General features: G+C 46.5%; 2 protein-coding genes across 22 annotated transcripts in view; both read right to left on the reverse strand.

The window, feature by feature from the left end:
- Window positions 1-1,347: 1,347 nt before the first annotated feature.
- On the reverse strand, window positions 1,348-9,020 carry SERPINC1 (serpin family C member 1). 2 transcript variants are annotated; one of them, XM_080601915.1, is made up of 8 exons: window positions 8,887-9,020; window positions 8,322-8,521; window positions 5,035-5,419; window positions 3,792-4,007; window positions 3,257-3,394; window positions 2,770-3,163; window positions 2,368-2,432; window positions 1,348-1,873 (listed from the first exon to the last, which is right to left on the reverse strand). In XM_080601915.1, exons 3-8 carry the CDS (start codon window positions 5,413-5,415, stop codon window positions 1,700-1,702), a joined length of 1,368 nt encoding a protein of 455 aa, XP_080458041.1. In that variant the 5' UTR covers window positions 5,416-5,419; window positions 8,322-8,521; window positions 8,887-9,020; the 3' UTR covers window positions 1,348-1,699. The 2 variants fall into 2 exon arrangements, with proteins under 2 accessions (XP_080458041.1, XP_080458042.1); XM_080601916.1 differs by lacking the exon at window positions 8,322-8,521 and having other exon boundaries at window positions 8,887-9,019.
- Window positions 9,021-11,372: 2,352 nt separating this feature from the next.
- The window catches only part of RC3H1 (ring finger and CCCH-type domains 1), a 63,014-nt gene continuing 51,279 nt past the window's right edge, over window positions 11,373-23,107 (reverse strand). For 9 of the 20 annotated variants that reach the window (XM_080601884.1, XM_080601868.1, XM_080601881.1 and 6 more), the window contains exons 18-20: window positions 21,655-21,825; window positions 20,942-21,057; window positions 11,373-19,976 (exon numbers count right to left, since the gene is read on the reverse strand). In XM_080601884.1, the coding sequence (XP_080458010.1) occupies window positions 19,823-19,976; window positions 20,942-21,057; window positions 21,655-21,825 (441 nt within the window). In that variant the 3' untranslated portion in view covers window positions 11,373-19,822. The remainder of the gene's footprint in view (window positions 19,977-20,941; window positions 21,058-21,654; window positions 21,826-23,107) is intronic. The other 11 variants (XM_080601871.1, XM_080601869.1, XM_080601867.1 and 8 more) reach the window with 5 other exon arrangements.

A 23,107-nucleotide genomic window follows, 5' to 3' on the forward strand; every position in this document is an offset into this window, starting at 1 on the left:
GCAGAGATTGTACATGGCTGGAGCTGTGAAATGAGGTAAGCAAGCAGAAGGCAGTATCCAGCAAGAAAAGCAGCAGAGGTGGTGCTGGAGTAAGGGAGAACAAGCTGCTTTCTGACCCCTTAGTTATTTCCAAAATGCTCCCCCTTGTCTTCTAGGGTTCCAGCCACTGTGTTAAAGTATCTGCGTGCAAAGTTTCTTTCAGAGGCATTACTCCAGATAAGCATGCCAGCAGGAGGATTTAAGACCCTCAGCATCACAAATGTGAGTGCCTCACAGGCCTCTTTTCTGCGTTGGCGACTGCCTGCAACAGCCATGAGATGCAGCAGAGAAGCCAACTCTCCATGTCTGAACTGTGCACCACTTGCCACGCAGGCGCTTAAACCTTCCTACTAGAGGACTGCTGCAAAGCCCAACCGTTCCCAAAACTGCTCCCAAAACTACAGCCAGCGATGGTCCCAGCCATGACCAAACATCCTTCCATGCTAGTCTTTCCACAGACTGTTTGCATCTGTGAACTACCTCACCGTTGGTGTGCTGAGGCAACTGCTGCTAAGAGGAAACCTTTCTAGAGACAAGTTTTACTGGTCCTACAAAATCCAGATGAAATTGCACTCTGGGGAGTGCCATCTACCGGCACAGTAGCAGCTGTCTGCACACAGCACATCTGGAACATGTACCACCAGCAGGACCGGACCATGTTTTCACTGCCTTTTTTGTTTGTTTTAACCAGTTGCCTTGAACACAGAATTCTTAGAGAAAAGCTCATTGCATTTCACTTCCGCATCTCAAAGATAACCCTGTCAGAGGTCCTACTGCAGCATAACCACCTTGGGTGGACCAGAATTCAAACCACACAGATGGCATGGCAGCAGGCCAGCATGCCTCAGCTCTAGGAGTACTCTCACAGGTGAAATAGCAGACCTTCAAACACAGCTGTAGGTGGTAGTTGCATTAGTTGCAGCTATCACCTTAGTAGCACATTGCCACTGTCCAGAGCCACCCCTGCTACGGTAACTTGAATGTGGAGCTAATTTGAAGCTTACTTCTCAAAACGACAGATTCAGGAGCCTTGGCTACATGAGGCTTTTGCTAGCGCCTGTTCAGCACTTGGACGCATCAGACACACCGAAGCTGTTGGCAAGGAGGCCTCCGGTGCTCGGCAGCTCTTCCACCTAGCAGCCGTTCAGTGCAGGGCTTCAGAAAGATGTTTCTGGCCCAGCCAGCACGTGCTTTCTGGCTGCTGCTGTTCCACTGGGACCGAGGAGTGTAGTTAAGGGTGCAGTCATTGAAAAAAGGGAGGTTAAGTCTAGGAAGCGACTTAGTGAGAAGCGTCCATTCAGAGATCGGTTTGTTACATACAGACGTATAGGCTTTTAATGTACTGGGGGATCAGAGTTACAGTTTGATGCCTGAAAGGGAGGAGGGGTTGGATACAAGAACAACAGCGATGCTGGACTCAGTCTTGGGTGCCACAAAAAATTCAGTTTCCTTTGAACGAGCAGGAGAGGTGCCCTCTGAGAGCCCCTCACCTGACACAGCAAGGAGGGGCAGGAGCAGCCCAGCTGGTTCCAATCCGTCCCCGCAGCTTGCACCAAACAGTAAGACCAACCGCCCCGGTAGCGACATGGGCTGCGTGACCATACCCTACTGCCCCTTTTGCAAGGGCAGAAAAGGGAGAAGTGAGGCCGTGACAGCTCATTTAGGAGCAAGGATCAGATATTCTGCCCATGAAGATGATGGTGTTGAGGGCGGCTTCCCGGATGAAAAGCAAGAAGGGCCTGTTGGCTTCAAAGATAATTCTGTTCATGGGGAAGGAGCGGCCGGAGACAACGACGGCTGTGGCCGCTGATGCCTCGCTGCCTTCTTCATTCACCTACCAACCAAAAGAGAACATGGGTTTAAAATACAAGCATTATGCAGTAGTTGGAGGGCTCTCCCTCCCACCCCACCAATTTGAAGCACAAGATGACAACACAGGTCAGAGCACATTCTTTTACATTGTTAAAGAGGAGATCGCTACCCAAGGGAGGCAGGAGGATAGCACTGCCAGCCCAAACGTGCCGAGCTGCGCCACCCATCTGGCACACACCTGCCATGAAATAAGCAGGAAAGAGCACTCGAGCCTTGTCACAAAGCTTTGGATCAGGCCTTAGGCTCCCACCGTGTCCTACTTGTACTCCCAACACCCGCAGCGTCACTGAGGGCTGAGCACCTTTACACGCTCAAGGTACCGAGCTTCTACCTTACCCCAGAGCCCCAGATCACTGAGGAAGTGACCACCACTGGCTCAGAGCTACTTTTTCCCTTTTATGCTTCATGTTTTTAAAAGAAAGAGCAAAACACATCCTGGGACCAAAGAAGGCTTACCTCAAGGAAGGCTTTGTGGAAAGCCTCAGATACATACAGGTCTGTACGGCCCTCTGCAACTATACCTGAAACCCAGAATAACAAAATGGGGCAAGTTACAACTATGTATGGAGAGAGCAGCTCAAGATACAAAACAATTCCATCCTTCATGACCTGTGTTCAAAAACAGAAGGCACATCTGCCCTAAAACAAGGATGTCCTCCATCAACTGTAATTGATCACTCAACTCCCATGCCCTTGGTGCTGAGCAGGGCTGTGTGGCCTTGGTGAGGACAGAGCACCAAGTCCCTCACTGGCGCAGCATCACTTCAATGTGGTCATGGTCTTTTTCCTCACATGTTGCCCTGACACCTGCAGAGGAGCAGTTACCTCCACCTCCACCACCCCATTTCCACATCTGACCTGGGAGTCTGGCATTTTCTGGACTGAAGAGATCTTCCAGCCCCATTTTTCTCAGCTTCTCCTTGACGCTGAAGCTGTCCTCAACGCGGAAGCGAGGGAGAGAGACGGTGAGAGAGACCTCCCTCATGGAGTCTATCCAGTCCTGCAGCTTCTCCGATGTCAGCTCTCGCTCTACCTCCACCAGCGGCGTCCCGGCATAGGGCAGGACCAGCACCATCGTGATATCGTCCCCTTTGTAAGGCAGCTCCACCACCTGCACTTTGTCCTGGTGAATGGATGCGTGGTGGAATTTGGACTCTTGGTACATGATTGGGACTTGGCAGGTCTCGCCGTTGGCTTTATGAAACGCATCCAGTCTTGTGTTTGGAGTTGGGAACTGCGATTTCCAGTGCCCCTACAAGGGAGATTGAGGAGGACAGAGACAAACATGAGCATCATTACTCCCCCCAGGGAAGTTGGCTGCTCCCCCAAGTTTTGTTAGCTGTACCTTAAAATAAATGGTGTTGACCAGGACCAGGACAGTGAGATCATCGATACCTCTCTCTGGGATCACTTCTGTAATGCGCCTCTCTGTCTTATTAGCCACCCACTCGTTTATGATCTTCCTGGAAAGCTCTGGCTTCTCCTGAAGGACGAGACCAAAATAGGTTAAGTCAAGGGTTATAAACACTTCTTTGTAACCCTTCCGGAGGAGACATTACAGGGTGCATGCTGAGGAAGGACACCGCACAGTGCTGCAGTGTTTAGAAATTAGACGCGGCGAAGTGACTGTGGTTAAGGAGCTGAGACAGGAGGAGCTGTGTCCTGTCCTCCCGCCTGCCTTCACTCATGTCCTGCATGCCCAGAGCGCAGCACTGCCTGCGGGCAGGAGATGGGGACGCAGCAAAAGCAGAAGGGCAGGGAGGAAAAAACACTCCCCTCCCCCCGCCCCAAACCAACAAACTGAAAAAAAAAAAAAACGCAAAAAAAAACTAAACAAAAACAACCAAAAAAACCCACAAACAACAGAAGTTCACACTCACTTTGAAGTTCAACGGCCAGAGTTTGGCTCCATACACTATTTCGCTGATGTTCTGGTAGGTCTCGTTAAAGACCAAAGATTTCTCTCCGAAGAGGCGGTTGGCTGATACCAGCTCCGACGATTTGTTGGCTTTCTTGTAAAGCCGGCAGTTGAGCTTGGCAAAGAAGAAGTGGACCTGGTCGGATGTCTTCTCTGAAATAGTGTCAAATTGGAAGACCTGGAGGGGCCAAGCAGCGAGAAGGAATTCACCAGCCAGCTCTTGCACTCCCACAGCTCCAGGATCCCACCAGCAGCCTTTGCCCTCCCCTCACCAGCCTAAGCCATGGAGCCGAGAGCTCTGCAGGCCTTCAGAGCTTCGCCCCCCAAGTTTTTCCTCTGTGCCCCCGACCTCTGTCAGGGAAGCAGTTCCAGCCCGGCATGTGAGCCACCAGGCTTTCCCCAGCGCTGTTACAACCAGCACAGTTCATGCTCAGGGTTTTCAACCCCCCTGCCCCAGCCCCGGGGGAGCCTCGCACCAGGTGGGCAGCACGGCGGGGCCTGGAGGCAGCTCCCGGGTCAGCACAGGCCACAGGAGATTTGGGCTAAGCCCTCCTGTGAGAGGGCCGAAGGCTGCTCCTTCCCAGGAGCAATTCTCATGGTCTGCTGAGTAATTCTGGTACTTGTTATCTGTTTTCTAAGATGTAGCAATTGCTTTGAGGGTAGGTTTCTGCAGCGCATTTTTTTTTCCCCTAATCTGTTCCTAGCTGCCAGCTGGAAGGACAATTCTAATTTGTCAGCTATTATCCAGCTCAAGGCTTTAGGCACAGAAAATCCCATAGCACAGTGCTCACGAACATCAGGGATCTCTGGCACCCCCTCCTATGAAGCAAATATGGAGTTAGCGGCCCTTTGGGAGGGCAAAGGGGGGGGGGTGTTAAAAGAGTGCTGGCTCAGCAAGAGAAGGGTCCTCTCCAGCAGGAAGGGCTGGCCAAGAGGGGAAGGATTTCAGCGTTTCACGGCTCTGCTCCGCCCCCAGGCTGCAGATGACCACAGGTGGTCCCTGCAGAGCTGGGATCTGAACACAACGAGGCACGAACAGCCTCACGTGTCTCCTCCCCAAGGGCTTGTTTAACCCAACGGTGCTTCTCAAGCCAGAGAGCCATCCCGACCCAGATGGCCCTCGGCAGCTGTTGGCCACCGTCACCTCTACGGCCTTTCAGACCTCGGTGACAGCTACAGGGGAGGGCTGAGGAAACACCACCGACCTGCATGAGCTGCTGCAGGGTGTCACCACACGCTCCGAGCTTGGTCATGGCGAAGGCTGTAGAAATGCTGAGGGGAGACATGAAGATGTTTTCTCCATTGTCCTTGGAGTCAGCCAGGTACTTGTAGAAGACAACAGCGAAGCGCGAGTTGGCCTTCGACAGCTCCCAGACCCGGGGGTTAGTAGACTCCGGGATCTTGCTCTTGCCCTTCCCTGGCTCTTGCCCCTCGCCCTCCTGGGACTTCTTCTCGGGGTTGCGATAGATGCACATGGGGTTCACCGGGATGTCGCGGGGCTTCGCGGTGCAAATATCTTCCACGACATAGGGCTTAGGGGCAGCCAGGCCCCAGACGCTGAAGAGACACACCACAAAGAGATGCATTGTCCTGGAACCAGAGAGAGAGCTCACTAGGCACTCGCCTGCCCAAGAAATCCCCAGTGTTGTCGCAGCCCCTGGGTTCAGCCAGCACCCAAGCAGCAGGACCCCCACGGTCCCCCTCTCCCACCGCCCTCATATTGCAGCTGCAGGACGAAGCGGGAGGACAGACATCACCAGCAGGACAGGAATGCCTTGGAGCACGCTCTGCTTTTACGTATGACATAATGAAAACAGTGCTTTCCTACAGCCCCGGCTGCCTGTTTTTAAGCAGCCCTGGCAAATTGGTGCAAGAACATGTGGATCAAAGGTCTGAGTCCCCCCCAGCTGCCAGAGCTGGGTCTGCAGTTCAGTTGCATTTATGCTTCTGGGCTGCTCCTACCCATCTTCCTCGTGTGGAGAGCCCCTAGGTGCCCCAAGCTCGGCAGACAAGCCAGCCTTAGACAAAACGTTTGACTGTTTCCTTCCCCTTTTCCTGTGGAATCTCCTAGATTTCCAGGTCTGTTTTCTCCTTTCCCCTGAGCAATTCTGTCCCCTTCAGATACTGTCTGTGCTTCCAAGCTCACGCCAGCTTTGCACTATTCAAGTTGCTGATGCAGGAAACACTAGAGAGCAGGGCAGAGAGGTGATGAGGAAGAGGACTCCAGATGTCAGTCCCTCCAAGTGCTGAGCATCTTTAGTCGCTAGAAGTGCACTACACACATTCATATGGTGTAGCTGGTGCACTGCAGCTGTTCTCAACCATGCTGCGATGAAAACCGACTGTCCCTGTTACCTGAGGAGGTTAGACTAACGTTAGTAACCACATTCCAGTGCAAACAGGTCTTGAAAAGTCTCCTAGAAAGCCAGAGATTATTTACATTTCCACCTCTGCTAAAGCAAGGGATGCCCATCCCACCAGCTCTGGCAGCAAAACCTTACCGGCCATGCTGGGGCTGACCAAGCAGCACGCAAGGCCTTCTGCACGGAGTGGTTTTGAGATGCCCTTTACGTGACTCTGTCGGGTTTGTTCACGTGTCCTGCGGGAGGAAGCTCACAGACCACAGCCACAGCAGCTTGGGAAACAACTGCTGGAAAGGGCTGGCAGCTCGCCCGGGACGTGCCCGCTGTGGAAGAGAGACGTCTAGCTTGGGTCTCCGCCTGCCCCCGTGCGCTCAGCGCCGCAGTAACCGCGCGCTGCCGTGCGAGGAGCCGAAGTACAGACGAGCTGCGTTCACCACCGTCTCCGCAGCCTTGCCAGCAGCCATCCCAGGTGATCTGGGATGTGGGAGACCTCTGTGTTCTTTCACAGCCCCCTCACCGGGCTCTTGAGCAACGACTTCATCTGGGCTCCAGTTCTTCCGCAAAAGCAGAAATTACCTCATTTGGCACCAAGGCAGCATCGAGCCCTGAGGGGCCCTCTCCAGCACGCGCTAATAGCATAGCAACAAGCACTGCAAGAAAACACGCCAAAACAAGATGTTCTTGCTCGGGCCATGGCCACTCTCGGTGGTAAAAACAAACAGATTATCTTTCAAAAGGTTTAGTACGGATGTGCAGAGCAGCTGCAACACCACGAAGAGCAAAACCTAAACCGGGCAGGAAGTCAGCCGCCCTGACCCCAAAACCACCCAGGGCAGGAGGGGAAGAGAAAGGAAAGCTGTCCAGACGCTTGAGGGAGAGGTATGGTCACAAGCATGTGCCGGCTGGCCACCGGGAGCACGACTGCCTGCTTCGTTCAAGGCAAAGGCAGATGTTGGTGTCTGGCACCACACAACGCGCTGCTGAGCGCACGTATAAAACCCACGCACAGGGGAGGGGAGCATGTGTAGACTCCACAGTAAAGTCCTGACTCCGTAAGTTTGGAGGTGATGCAGAATTTTACACTTAATGCCTTAAGTCAGATTTATCAGCCACTTTGGCCAGCTCAGCCCTCCCAGTGCACGTACACAGCGTTTTCAGGACGAGGGGAAGCGCGAGGCTTGCAGAGAACACCCGCTACAAGAAGGGACGGCTGCCTGTTAGAGCAGGAGCCCTCCCTAGCTCTGAGGCCAGCTTCGTGCCGTGTCACTTGGCTGAGAAGCGGCCCGCCTCCCTCCGCAGCTCTTCGCCTTTCCCACTGCAGCACTGCCACGCATCCATATGGCAACCGCTTTCAGCCTGGAAGGATCCCAAAAGCATTACAGCAACATTGCTGTCTAAAAAGGGTTACTGGCAAGGAAGAACGTACAGATTGGGAAGGGCTCATTTTTTTCTGCTTCACCCCTGTGAGAAGTGTAGAAAGCCAAGAAGCAAGTTGCTGAATCAGCTCGAAACCAGAAGACTCCGGGCAAACGCAGAGAAGCCCCCACCCCACGCCTGCCGTGTGACACAGCTGGGCTGCAGCCAGCGCAGCCCGTTCCCACCCTGCCGCCGCTCGGCTCTGCGGGGAAGGGCGGCCACGAATGGGGCTCGCAGCCCCCAGCTTGGGGAGCTCCCCCAGACACGCCGGGCTCAGCTTGGGGAGCTCCCTCAGACACACCGGGCTGAACCTGCCGTGGCTCTCTGCTGTGGCACGAACGTCCTGCAGCACTCGCAGGGCGTACTAGGAAGCCCAGCAGCTCACACCACTTGGAGATGATTTATGCACTCAAAAAGAGCTTTCCCTGATCCCCTGAGGTCCCCCAAATGGAGCAGAAAGCAAATCAGCGCTGCTCCTTTCCAGCCAGGTCAGGGATCGGTGCTCGCCAACACCCAAGCACAGCACAAGCACCAACGGGCCCGCGTGAGAGCAGGGATGGCAGAGCCTTCTCCAGACGGCTCCTCCGGCCTGTGCCCGGAGCGAGAGAGCAGTCTGGCAGCAGCCTGGGTTCACAGGCTCCTACGGAGGAAAATGAACCTGTGACAAGGAGTTAATTAAAAAATGCAAGAATAGCGGAATTGGTTTCTCTTACCTGGCCCGCTGCCTCCAGCCTTCTGCTTTTGGGATGTAAAGGCAAATTGTTAAGAAGACAGGCAGTCTTGCTCGAGACCTGAGAGTGCCCAAATCAGTCCAAAGCAGTTTCCCCACTGGATTTCTGTGCTCGAGCGGAGCACAGACGAAAGCAGAGGGTGGGAGGGGAGTAGGATGCTGAGGCCAAAGGCTGATGACCAGCTGCAGAAGGTTAAGCAAAGAGCAGAAAAAAACTGTTTGGTTTGAAAGAGGTTTTAAAGTTCAATCTGACAAGGGAAAGTTTGACCACCTATCTCACACCAACGCCAGATGCCTTCATTTCTTGCCAATAAGAAAGTTAACTGCTCATGAAAAAACTTTCAAGAGGACAAATAAAAACCTGATCACCCTAAGGTATTTGTAAGTCTCACGTTAGCATCTCGTAATTCAGCAAAATGCTTCTTTCTGCCCCGAGCCCTACCCCTGTCCTATCAGCCTGTTTCCCAAACAAACGGGCACAACTTAGGACAATCCCCCCCGCTTCATGCCCTGCTGTTTCCAACACATGCCCTCCTAAATCCCCTCACCTTTTCACTCGCACAGCTGGGCAGCTGCGGGTTAACAGCCTCCACCCCGGCCCGAGCGGTACTGGGAGCAGTATTGAGCAACACGATTTCAGGTCTAGGAGGCAGCTGCCCCACAAACGGAGCAGCACTGCCTCCCAACATGACAGCCCAGGAGCTGGCCGCCTCTGCAGGCACAAAGCCAACTGCTACCGGCCCAATAAGAGCCAAGGTCTCAGCGGACAATACAGCTGCAGACTGGAATTAAATGGGACAAAGACTGGGGAAGTAAGTGCGAAAGAGGATGGCATGCTCTGCACCCAGCTTTGCTTTAGGGGTTCTCCTCCACAGCCTGTGGCCCCAAGTGCCGCTCCTACAAAGTGGCTCTGCACAGCACAAACACCGTACCTGCTATACCTTCGTGCTTGCTCTCATCTCTTCCACAAACTGGGGGGGATCTTCATCAAGAGCAAGCACAGAAGCTACAGGATCCCCTCCAAACACTGCCCAGCAGCACACACCCAAACCCACATCCCTCGCGTTTGCTTTCTGCCTGACTGCGGACCTGGGCAGGAAGCACCCATCAGACCAGATCTGCCATGCAAGGCAGGGATTCACTGCAGATTTTTTGGCTATGTGGTAGTACAGGAGGTAAAATGTGCTCTGTGAGGACGGACTCGCACGCTGTACCTGGTTGGGGTGCTCCAAGAGGCAGCTGGTTTCCACGTGCTGAGGTGACACACCGGCTTGCAGGTCCCAGAGCCTTCAGAGGGGATCGGAGATTCTCCACTCCCAGCAGGCAGACACCGAAGCACAGGTTTCCATTCACCCCGTGCTGAGAGGTAGTTCAAGGCAGTGAGAAACAACCCAAGAGAGAACACCTCTGTATTTTGCACACCCCATATAGCTGGAGCTAACGTGAATGAACTGCCAGTAGCGTGACAAGGCACACGAGCACTGCGACTGCACGCTCCCTGCAAACCGAGGCCAGTGCCAGCATCCAGGCAGCAGGCAAGCCAGCTGCTTCCTCCAAGTATCCCAACCCTCAGGGAGGGGCTGACAGGATCTTTAAGTTGCCCGAGCCGTGCCCTAAAGGGTGGCTGACAAAAATGTCGAAGTGCAGCACTTCAGTGCCAGCTTATCACAGGTCCAGCTCAAAGCAACAACTCAGCAGCGGTGTCTGGGCTATCCCTAAGGAAGCATCCAAAATGCCAAGTGCCTTAGAACAAATCCCTGGCTGCCTGATGGTGCTAGGGCAAGGACTTGTTTTCCCAAAGCTGCAGAGGGGTCCCAGCTCACACCGAGCAGCCACCAGCTGCCCAAACCCTGTGACACTACAGTGCGGGCAGCCTGGGGCAAGGGGGAATCAGGCACCTGCGGCCTCTGCCCCACTCGCAGGCAAGAGCTGTGGAGCCAGAGCTGCACTCACGGGGCAGGGAAAGCACAAGACGACTACAGCCCAGCCAGGGATGTCATGCCAGGGTGCTGCTGCCTTCCCTGAGTGCCCTCAGCACAGCACACCGCTCCCTGCCAGCTCTGCGGGAGGATCACGGGCTCTGCTTTTCGCAGAAAAGAGCCCTGAGCCATTATTGAGAGCGGCAGGGAGAGGTATGTTTTCTGAACGTGCTCGCATGGCCCTCGTTTTGGAGAAGCTGAAAAGAACCTAGAAAGAAACAGCCATTAAACATACCTGAGAGGTAAGCAAATCCGCATTGATTTTGGTTCGTGCTTTGAGTGCTCACTGCTGTTCTGTGGTGGTGCACAGGGAAGAAACGCACTGAGCAAGACGGGACGAGGAAATCACCCCATGTTCTGGGCCAGGCTTTGCAGCTCACTCCTCTCCTGGTATCCCCACCCAAAAGGTGGGAAGTTTTTCCAGCAGCCGCCATCCACTAGGACCAGCCTCCCCTCCTGAGTCAGAGCCGCTCCTTTCCAATGGGATCAGACCCTCCACAGCACTGCAGATGTTTTTTTGGAAACCAACTGCTTGACAGAAATTCTGTGGTTTTTTATTTAAGCCCCGAGTGTCCTGCAACTCTCAGACCAGTGGGAGAATGGGAAAGAAAACCTTCACCAGTAGCAACACCCATTTTTCTGCTGGATTGCTAGCTAAATACACCTCCCTGTATAGGAACTGAACATTTCGAGTCCTCCAGTGAGGAAGCTCTGCTGTGTGAAGTGTGAGGGGCCCTAACAGTGATGACAGGCTTTCAGCTAGCGAAGTGAGCACTTCATGCTGGATCTCTCCAAGTAGCAAAGGAGATTATTTTGAATATTCTTTCCTGTTTGAGGGAGCCGCCTGGCTTACACCAGCAGAGCCACCAGAGCGCAGACCAGACCCCAAGAGAGGCACACGGCTTCTCTGCTATTCAGCATCTCTCGTGCTCCAGCACGGCAGAGAATAAACACGCCTTGGTCTGAAGGAAGCCTTCAATTGTCAGGACATCACATCCCGTTTCAAAGAAGGTACATTCATCCGAAACAGAAAATGACAGATATTTCAGTGTTCACCATTAATTTATCATTTAATATAAATGCTGACAGAAAAGCAGATACGACCTTGTAGACACTTTCATCTATTTACAAACCAAGTAGCGAATCACCACCTTTCCACTCAATAAAGTATTTGTTTGTTGAATCTGCAACTCAAAGGACCCTTACATGCTATGTGGAAGCAGGGTGAGGCTGAGTCAGCTTTAGGAGGGAGAAAAACACAGGGAAGAGAGAAAAGGAAATCACATTTTGACATATGGCTTTTTCTACATAACCACCATGCACACACAACAGGTCTCCGCTTCCTCGTTCTTTAATAAGAAGTAACACTGTTGGCTCTACAGGTTAAAAAAGAAAGGAGGAGACAAAGTCTGCCTTTTGGATCTCTGGATCCTCTTGCCTTTTGCCTCCTTCAATCTGCTCTGTCCCACTTCAGCACAATACCTAACGGCTTTTCTTTCACATTTTAAAAAGTCTATTGCAGGAGTAAAGACACAGGGAGTCAGATAGAGTGAACTCTTCTACTCTTTTTGTCATCTCAGAGACTTTCCAACAGGCAGCAAAGCCTCTAACATTTCAAGGAAAGACATCTCAATGCCTTACAGGCCTCAGTGTCTCCCCACGACTAGACCTGTATGTACAAAGCTTCAAATTTCCCCTGAACTTGCAAAGAATTCAGTTTATAGAATTCTTGTCAAACATCTTACTTAATCTCTACTCCTACTAAAAGTGTTCTGGTAGTTACAAGCAATACGTATTCACAACATCACTCCAACAGTCAGCCATCCCCATAAGGCTCAAGATTTTTTTTTTTTTTTGGATGGGGAAGAAAAGCAGGAAAGAAAGAAAACAGCTGGAGGAGGAGAAAAGCAAGAAAAGAACCAGTTCAATAAACAGAAATAATGACATTTTGTTTAGCATTGACTTATGAGAACAGCAGACAGGGAATTTCACTTAACCAATATCCTAAATTAATTCAAGAAATAGTTCATAACCTGACTCAACAAATCTCACGGTCTCCTTTATTACCTAGACTATCCTTTTTATTTATTTATTTTTTGTTGTTAAATATACCTCTGCAGGGCACAATCACATACAATCAATACGATTGGAAAATTACATGAGCTCTATCCCAAGCATATATGCACCAATGTTAAAAAGTTATTTAAAAAACCAACCAAACAAACAAAAAAATAAACTCCACCCAAAAAGGTGATAATGACTGTAGAATGTCTCGGGGAGACTTGTACAGAACTAATAAGATCAAAGAAAACTAGGCTTACAAAAACAGGAGAAAAAAATGTCATCTATAGAGAAATCCCACAACTGGAAGCAGACGATTTCAAAGGGGGGGGGGGGGGACCGTCACAGAGCAGATCCCGTAACTCTTCCTCCCTCCTCCCACGCATGCCTTGCCTCACCTCTTCTTCCCCATAGCAACAAACACAATGGGGAAAGAGCTCTCGACACTATGCTACCGGTTATAGAAAACGGGGAAAATAATCAAGCTCCAGTACAGTTGCTAAGCTGACTTCAGGGAACGCTTCTCTTAGCATAGAGGCTGTTTACACAGCAAGCAGAGGCCAAAGGTGTAACGGGAACTTCTTAAAATTAGAAAAACAAAGTCATTTGGTTTGCTAGATTTGCCCACGTTAGAGCAGCTTCCCTTAGGAGAGGCTGTGGATTAAAGGTACCAACTGGTAAACTGTGCAGCAGCTGCGATGTGAACAGTGTTCTCTTCTGTCTCTAGTTGCTTTATACATTTATAAAGTGCTGCTACCAAGTTTCATTTTAAAAAGCTAGAAATAAAGATGTCAGTGCACACGTCCAGTTGTGGGATCCATCCAGTACACAACCTGGTTTGGATGCCAAAGACTTGTGAGTACTGTCTGCCACAGAGTTAGTAAATCCATTTAACATTACAAAGAAGCAAATAATTTCTTAAACATCGAATACTCCACAAGATTTTTTTTCCTTACAGATATATTTTTGCCCATATACATTTCATATGTAATCCCATCATCTTTTTTTAAAATTATTTTCAGAGACACTGCACCACCTGTTGTTTCTATCTTTCCCAAGACTGTGTTTTCTTAAATTGAAACTGATAATGTGTGTTCCTAAAACTTTCATTTGTTTCCTGGAATATGAAAACTTCCAACCTGTATGTCCAAAGATACTCACTTTGTTGGATGAAGTTAGGTACCTGAACGTTCCAAAATGTTGAACACCTGGCAATTTGCACTAAAACCATACATAAACTCACCAAAATTACAAAGATTGCCTGGAAAAAACAATTAATTATTTAGGTTACTAAGCTACAGACATCCAATTTTCATTACTGTGGTCACATACTTTAAGCTTCAAATGACTAGGATGTTCCTGATGCAGAAAGAAGAGGATACAGACAAATCCAAATTCCCACATGCTCTTTTTATTGGGAATTTCCAGAAAAAGCTGCACCCTCTTAACTTACCGTAGTGTTCAGAGAGTTTTGCAGAATGATATTACACTTGCCATTTAAAAAAAAATAAAAATCATTATTAAATTAAGTTTGCTCTCCTTTCCCTGCTAATCAAGGCTCTACCTGCATGACAAGAAGTGCCTTGAAGACTGTGACAATACCGAACAGTTACGTTCTTCTTCCTACACAAGAATAAAGACCACATGTTAACTGTGTAAACAGACTTGACTGGGATAACATTCCCCCAAATCGCTTACTTATGTAACTTGAACTTACTCTTCAGCCTCTTTCATCCTCCTTTTAGTAGGAAATAATGCAGTTGATAACAGCTGAGTATGAAAAAGAGAATCCCCAATGAAGTTTGACATTTTAGACTATATTTGATCTGAGAAAGATCAAATTGAGCTACATAGCCTGTGTGCTCACACACTGCAAGTACCAGCCATCTGACTTCCAGCACCTTAAGAGGTGGCTCAGAAGAGCTGTTTCACTTTCCTCAAATTCAGAGTTTACATGCAAACAAGGCAGATGTTCTTCCAGTTCATTTCTAAATTCCTATTTAGACAACCCAAGAACTTTGTTTCCTTTTTTTGTCCAGGAAATTGAACTATTATCACACAGAACACTAAGTTGCTGACACACTTTGTTTAAAAAAAAAAGTCAGTGCTACCAGCATTGGAAGTGTGTGTTTTCTAAACGTGACAAAATTTGAGTATGACAGTAAGATCACGCCACAGTCAGCCTTGCTGTGTTCCTTCTAGGTATTCTAAGACTACAAATACGTCTTCAAACACACAGACATACATCAAACTTGCATACTGCTGATGTGTTTTTTGTTTGTTTCCCACTTTAGAACAGAGAAGATGAGTTGGCACTCCTGCTGTTGAGCCTTCTGATTATTAGCACTGAATTTCTTGGATCATACAAGCGGGTCTGAAACAGCTAGTTTGTACTGGGGTTCTTCAGCAAACTACTCTCTAACCCACTTCATTATAGTCCAGATTATAAATGGAAATAAGCAATTATGCTACTCAGATTCCTCTCTGAACCTCAAAACCTTAATAACAGTCTGCAAGAGTTTAAGTTATATCAAGGAAGGGAAATGCAAGTGACTTTTTGTATTACCAATGAAAAGCTTCATTCCTAATCTTTTCTAAAGAAGAATTTGCCCCACCTTACTCAATTCTTGCCATCACGAGACAATGTCATCATACGAGTTTGCTTCTTCCACATCTAATTTAATGTAATGGTAGTTTGACATATCTTTTCAGTTCCAATGGGCTTAACAGTCACATCTGCACCACACATTTATCTTTTTCCATAATTGTAGAGATTTAAAATCAGTATTCAAGTCAATTTAGATTGAAACTAAGACAAGGCTTCTTTGACAATATAAAACTTCTGTTCCTTCTCCCTCTCTAGATGAGCCACTCCATCAGCTGGGGGAGTGCACGTGAGACTAAAAACGTGTCAGAATACCCCAGATACATCTCAGTACATTGCAAATTGCATGACTACATGGAATGACTTTCCACAATTCAATGCATGGATAAGGCTTGACAATCAGGAACTTTAAAAAATTTCTATTAGGATAATACAGTCAATTCACAAAACCCTACAAAGATTTGACAATCAAATGGCTACACCAGGAAAAAAAAAGTGTAAAGCACAAGTCTTTGGCTCTCCTTTAAAGAAAAACAGCAGTTTACCATGTTTATACAGATCCCCCGTTTGCCTACCAGTAGGGGCAATATCACATTTGTGCATCACTGAGTAATAACACCATTAGAAAAGGCAACTTCACAGAAGTTATTGGCTAAGCGAATTCATTTGAATGCTCTGTTTTGAGGCAGCAAGCTGTCACTGTTACACAATCAGGGAGGGTGAATGGGAAAGCCACAGAAGGAAAGAAAGGAAGGTACAGACAAAAGGGAGAAAATAAGGCTCAGAGGAAACTAGACAAAAGAAATTGAGAAGAAAAAGGACAACAGTGCTGCAAGTTTTGAAAGGTGCTCTGATCTAAAGAAAAAAAGAGCTACTCTAAAATGGGATAGGATACACCAATACACAAAAGGGGCAGATGAAAACGTGGAGATTTCTCCTATTTAAAGAAGTAGGGCATAAGAGAAGAAGCAGAGATGGTTAAAAGGGAAGAAGGAAAATAACACTACAGAATAAAACAAACCACTTCTACAATGACCGAATCACTGTTTGGCATACTAAAGCTTAACCTAACACCTGAAGCTTCCCATTCTGAGGGGTTTGTCCGTGCTGGGGCTGGAACTCAGGTATCAGCAAGTGTTCAAAGGTGTCTACTGCAGTACAAAATTCAGCCTACCTACTAAATGACGCAGTAGTGCCCTAACGGTATTGTAGCATTGTTACTTCTTGCCCCAGTAGAAGGGACTGAGCCACTGTCTAGGTGAGACCAATTTCACTGAGGTAGACACTATTTCTGTACAGCCAGGGCCATGATAGGACCTAGCAATACAGAGCTGCTCCAGAAGTGCTGTAACCACAAATGCTTCCCTTACATGTACTATCAGTGGTACTAGCATGCTTTTTCATAAAAAGCGAAAATTTACATGCAGCTTTCAGAAAGACTTAAAAGCATGCACTGTATTTTTGCTGTTTGACTTTAGTCAACTCAGCTTTTCCAGGGAAGCAAGAAAAACGTAGGAGGAGGGGGAAAAAACCCAAAGCCAAAAATCAATATTGTTGGTAGATATTAAACAAACTGTTTAACAAGCCGAACTATAATACTGGGCAAACAGGCCATTCACCTGGACACATTGATCACAACAAGGACACTACGCACAAAGTACAGCACGGAGAGCTGGACAAAGGAAAAAAACAACAGTAAGGTCTCCCTTCTAATCCAAAGGTTTTGGAAGCATTCACCATATGTAGGCCAGCAAAGGCAATCTGAATAGCTTCACTATTAATAGAATACCTCCCAAGAGCAGAAGTGGAGAGAAGGGGGGGAAAAAAAGGTAACTCAATCAGGAAAGGAAAATAGCTGGCACAAGTAATAAAAGGTGAAAAGTATTTTGCCCCTCCACACTTTTCTTCCTAGTGTTGAAAATGAATCTGTAGTTTCAAACTCATCATAACCATTTTTGAAAATTCAGTTTACATAAACTGAATTCAGGTTACATAAAAAACCACTGCAATAAAAGAAAAGGTACATTCTGGGCTTGTCCTCCTAGATGCAAATATTGCACTCATTATCTCAGCTAAAACGAGCTCCCTGTGTTAATAAAGACACAGCAGAAGAAGAGTTAAAACCAACGAGGAGGCGGCTGACCTGACGGTGGTGCTCTGCGCTTAAGGATGGGAGAACGCAGCATGGTGCCCGTGGCAGCTGAGTGGTGAGCGCGCTGCCAGGGGAACCCGCTACTCGTTGCCAAGCCCAGGGCGGAGGAGGGAGGAACAGACCTGACAGGCTCAAAACTGCATCAGCCCAGTTCTGCTCGGCTCCTAAGGGAGCGGCTGGAATGGTAGGAGATATAGATGGATGGGGGCAGGCGAAGCTGTTCTAGTGCAAAGACGATTCTTCACTGAAAGTTAAAGAGGGATTAAAAAAAAAAAAAAAGCAAGATTCAAAACTACTCTTAGCAGTTAAGAGGCCGAAGTTCAACTAAGAGAGAAATAAACCTGTGTAAAGACATATAGAGAATGTGGGTGTGTGCTGAAAAATGCCTTTATTTTCATTCAGTGCTTCTACCTCCCAGACATTTGATCACAACAGCTGCGCTCATGCGAAAAAATTCTTAAAACATACCCAATATATATACAGATATAACTACGTATATATGTATATATATATATTTATATATAAATTTTTATTTAAATAAAAAAGAAAGCTCGAATCCCAAGCCAATATGTGTATCAAATCCTTGACCAGCCAGGTCTGTAGGGCATAATCAAATTCAATGTGAAATAGTATACAAACGCGGTGCCTTGACTGGGCAAATTAAATAATTGCTACTCAAAAGAGTCTTCTGTTTGGACTCTCCTACTGGTAGGCAATAGTGGGACTGTATCCCCTCCCACCCCCCATTTTGTTTTATTTAACAGTATGATGAATGCAAAGCTTAGCCCAAGGTAGCTATGACCTCAGCAGGAGTTAAGGTTAAGGAAAAAACTAAAAACCAAGAAAATTATTAACTCTTGCTTTACCCAACCAAAGCAATGCAGTAATTTATTACATAACCAGTGCTTTCTGATTTAGTAGTCTAACCCAGAAAGAAAAAAATGAGAATGGGCCAAGAAGATGCAGAGGGAGCAGCACTTTAAAATTAATCTCCACAGAGTTCTTTGCATACAGGGTCTCACCCCAGTGCATGCAGATAAGTCAAAAAAATGTGCAGCAAGAACAATTTTTTAAAAAAATTTTTTAAAGAAAACAGATCTAGAAAGGCTTACAGTTTTTCCAACTTAAGCTTAAAAAGCCAAACTTGCTTTTCACTATTATTGACAGGATCAATGCTGAAGCTTACATGGCATTTTTGATGCAACTTTCCTCCTGTGAAACAGGAATCTAGGAAAGACTCTGTGCAGCAGTGACAGATAACCTGCAAATTGATTCTGAGGCATCTGATTTTGATACACACAGACCCTAAACAATGGGAACCTTAAAAGAGAAAAAAATCTGGTTTTGAAAGATAACTATCACTTATGTGCACAAATCAAAGATGACTTTCTGTCAGAAAAAGGCTCTTACAACAGCATTACAACTAATTAACTGGTGTACCATTGAACAGAAATAAGAAAACTATCAGGTCATAGAAGAAGTTATGATGTTTTGATAGTAATTAAATAGCTGTGAAGAAATAACAAAGGCAAGAGTTGCTGAGAGAGCGGCACACTTTAAAGATCTTCAAAAAGCAGAGGTCAGAAAGCCCCTTTGAATTAACCTAATTGTACAGACTTCGGGTATGCTTGTTTTAAAGGCCCAATGAAAATGGGAAGCAAAACAACAACAACAAAAAAAACAACAACAAAGCAACAAATGCTGGACGATCCAGCACAGTTGAGCAACTCATCTGCCGTTAACATCCTTTCAGCAACTGCACAGCCTTGTTTTCCTTGTTTGCTATTTCTAGAGATTATGCCTTGCTTGTGCTGCACAACCTTCACTGGTTACTTAAGCCTCTCTACCCCAAGCCCCAGCTAACCAGCTTCAGAAATACCCATGTTGTAGTAGACCAGTCTGCATTCAGCTGATCTCCTTAGCCCCAACAGAAAACAACATGCCAGCAACCTCTAAATAAAATAATGTGTATTGGACACTTCCTCTGTTCTCATTTTAATCACACGTGCTGTGATGGGGCTTACACTATGGACTGCACTGGTTGCATTGTAAAGATTCTGTCATTTGTACTTTTAAGTTATTTAAACAAGAATAGGTCTCGCAAAACCTAGGGTTCAGTTCCTAGCTACAAGGGGAACATTTATTTTAAGAATTAAATTTGCTGCACATCTTTTGACACTGCAATTCACAGCTACTCTCCAACCCTAATTCCTTGTTTACTCTTAGATCATACAAGGAAGTGGCCAGGTTGTTTTATTTGTTGAGAAATTAAAGTGATAACGAACTATGCACTGGCTATGTAATAATACCAAAATAAAAGAAAAACCTACTTCATTAAGATCATACAATTAATCAAACAGAGTATATATATAATATCTTTTTTTTTAAGCCCTGGGACCCAAGGCGTCCAAAGTTATTAAAATAAAGTTCATTCACAGAACAAAAACAAATTTAATTTGAATCGCTTGCAGATACTGCTAATTTTCATTTTTTTTAATTAAAAAATGCGTTAATGTGAACTATGTGCAGGATTTGTTTCTAGTAGTTGTGTTTGTGCACATTGCCTCTGGACCTGCTGCTCTGCTACTGCTGTTACTCCTAGGTTTCTCCAATCACCCCTGGAAAAAAACGTGATGGAAGCTACCAACACCCCAGCAAAAGAAACTCTGGGGTATGCTGGCCTCACTTCATGGAGCAGATGTGGGCGTAACTCCCACTCTCTGGGAGTCGTGGTTGTCTCCTCCTCCCTCTGGGTCCTCTGACAGGCTGAGAGATGCTGTCTTGTTTGACAGGAGGCCGATGTTCTCTTGTGTCAAGGCGGATCCATTTGGAACATCACTGCTGAAAGAAAGTTGCAAGGAGAAAGGGGATGGGGGTGAAGAGAAATAATTACTCGAGTTTTTTTTTAAAAGCAAAAGAACTTCAATACTTGCTGCTGTAGCACTTCAATAAACAGTTCTGAACACATGTAGGCATGTAAAGACAAGCCTTATCCAATAAACAGGTCACCTCCTATGCTTCAGATACTTATCAGAGAAAAAAGAAATAAGGCTAATTGCAGAGCAGAACTCAAGGACTGGTTATAAGAAGCGTGGACTTCATAAGCTATTGAGATGGATACATTTCCTGAATAAATACACTTTCTGGATAAATATGCAGATTCCAAACCGCTCACGTGAAGTTTTATAAACTTGACTTAATGAAACATCTGCAGCACTTGAGCCTTTCTGTTTAAGTGTAACTGAGGTAGCTAACAGAAAACAGTTGCTGCACGGACTCCCAGCGTTGCTAGCCAACAACTTATTTCATGTAAGTACGAAATAAAAAGATTAAAGTAATCCCAGCATCTGTGGAAAAAGTTACTGCCTACCAATAAAAGTGAACTTTGTTTCAAAGTTACAATATACCTTCCTAGACAACATTCACATTACAAACCTTAGCTGGGTGGAATAACTTCCCTCTGCATTTCTAACATTTCTTTGAAAATAAAACAGCAGATAAAGCTTTCTTTTATAGTTGTTGTGCATCTCCTACTTCTCCCTACTAAACATCCAATACGGACTAGATGGACTTCTGGTCTGACAAATACGTCATTGTTTCTGCTGTATTAATTGATATACAGCTACCTGTCAGCTGCAATTCAAACAAGCACTGTAAAACCTTGATATGTGTGATCTTTTTCTAGTAGGTGCTTCCATATCAGAGATGATGTAAGGCAAGGGGTATTATTTATAGATCAGAGATTTCCCCTGGTTAAGTCATTCTCTTGTTGTGCAAAGGAAGATTGAAGACCCATGTTCACTAACCTGAATGTTAGTGCGAGGTCCTCAGCTGGAACCTTGCTTTGCGGTTCTAATTGTCCATTTTCTGTCTGTTTAGTGGTGCCCAGTTTGTTTTTCATATCCAGGGAAGACTGGCTCTCCTTTAGAAAAAAAAGGAAGAAAAAAGAACTTTAACAGTGTTAAAAGAATTTGAGACTTCTTTCTTTGGGACCAATGATGAAAGCCTGTAAATTGGAGTTGTACAGTGTAGCCCACAAAAGCCATGAGACAAGAGACTTGCTAAGACACATTCATCCTCTCAGGACACGGTATTTCCTGAAAGGAAGGGATAATTCTTGTAACAAAGAGCAAAGACCACAGACTGTAACAGCACACAGACTACTGAATGCTAGACTGTACCTGCAGAAGATGTTTTCTGTATTAAAGCAGTTTACACAACTCATGGCACGGTGACCTTGGAGACAACTCAAGGCTTTCAACAAACTCAATGCCACACTTATTTTCAAACAGCAACAAAATAACAGCAGAGTATTTTAACTTGTCTCCAATTCAAGTTCTTCACAAAGAAGAATCAAGAAACTTCTCTAGAAGTTTTGAAGAAGAGAGAAGTGAAGAGGGAGATGGGGGACTCCACCTGTGGTCATCTAGCAGAGAGCCTTTTGCCAGGGCAGAAGGGTTGCAGCCATCTACACGGCCCTCTGCTCCACCTCTCTGCCTCCCAGCCCCGCAGCACTCACCATGCTCAGCTCACGGGTTCTCTTCCCAATTTCCCTTTCCACCTGGTGTAGCTCCAAGCTCAGCTGCTCACTTGAGATCATCCCAGGCCACTTGGGAGGTGGGGGTGGGGGCTGTGGTTGGCCTGCCAGGGTAGTCGCCTCCCTCTGCAACAGCAGCCTGTTACTACCAGCCTAAATACATAAAGCCAAGCACATACACAACTGAGCACACAGCATGCCGAGCACAGAAAGGGCACTAGGCCATAACTCTGGAGTATTGCTTATTTGCAAAACTGAGGCCCTCTCTCTCCATGCTTAAAAAGGTCCCAATTGAAATCACTTCCAAGGCAAGTTTAAACATACTTTTTTTTTTCCATGCAGCCAAGTCTTTTCGTTTTTAAACAAGCAACATGAAATAGCATCTACTGTAATGCATTTACATGGATTTTCCCTGCATGCCCCTTCCTTCCCGAAACTAAGGTGAAGCACATGAGCAAAACCACTACTCTTTTGTGAGCTACTTGTTGAATAAAAGATAACAGATAAGCAAACCTGCTGCTTTGTTTTATACTAGTAGAATTTATCAAAGCTCTACGTTAGAGTTCAGTATTAGTACAAGTCACAAAATGCTGTGAGAGAGGTGGACATCAATAAATAGCTCTCGACTGACCCAGATAAAGAAGCACAGGAACAAAGAGGGTCAAATGACTACAGTCCCTTGCAAGTTACCAGCAGCCAAGTAAAGGCAGTAACCATGTCAGGCACTTAAAAAAACCTGGAAACATCTGGGAATCAGTTCCTTAAGTTTGTGCTCTGCATTTAAACACAGAAAACACTATCTACTGCTCCATGCAGCCAAACGTCTGGCTGGGCTAAGAAGTAGAAGTGCTCATTTGTTCGATAAGAAAGCAAGATTATCTAGTTCTTTATGCTCAGACTGATTTTGGTGATTGTGACAACCTTCTAACAGGTAAATTAATAAAGCCTTCTGGATTTCAAATACCTAGTTGCATCTTCGAACACAAGGGACAAATTGAAAGCTGTTGTTGCTCAAAATAACTGACAAGTTCCAACAAATTATGGCAAACCAAAGTTCAAACCTAACTATGTAGGATTTAACGCTGACACAATTACAATAATAATGAGGAGGAGAAGCAGGCCACTTCGGGTTGTTGAAACTTTTCAATACTCTTCCGTTATGGCAAAGGCAGGCATGCAAAATTTAAAACAATTCCTCCTTTGGTTCCCAAACAAGAACACAAGTTATACTCCAAGTAACTAGTACTTTTAACTGTTGTTGTCACTTCAAATTTGTTAGCTATTAAGACAAATTTGCAATAATCCCTCTGCCATAACACAAGTTATCAGGTAACTATAGCTTCAGTGGAAGCTGCTGTCCACCATTTATAGCAGTTCCTTCCAGGAAAACACTAATACGACTAGTGGCTGAGGCATCTAGAATATTTTTTTTTTT

The sequence above is a fragment of the Anser brachyrhynchus genome, assembly GCF_964034855.1.
Source record: "Anser brachyrhynchus genome assembly, chromosome: 8".
NCBI lineage: Eukaryota > Metazoa > Chordata > Aves > Anseriformes > Anatidae > Anser > Anser brachyrhynchus.

Coding starts and splice junctions, on each gene's coding strand:
- SERPINC1 (XM_080601915.1), bottom strand. CDS start 5,415: ATGCATCTCTTTGTGGTGTGTCTCTTCAGCGTCTGGGGCCTGGCTGCC. Junction 4,008..5,034: donor CCCTGCAGCAGCTCATGCAG/GTCGGTGGTGTT, acceptor TGGCCCCTCCAG/GTCTTCCAATTTGACACTAT. Junction 3,164..3,256: donor TCAACACCATTTATTTTAAG/GTACAGCTAACA, acceptor TCTCCCTTGTAG/GGGCACTGGAAATCGCAGTT.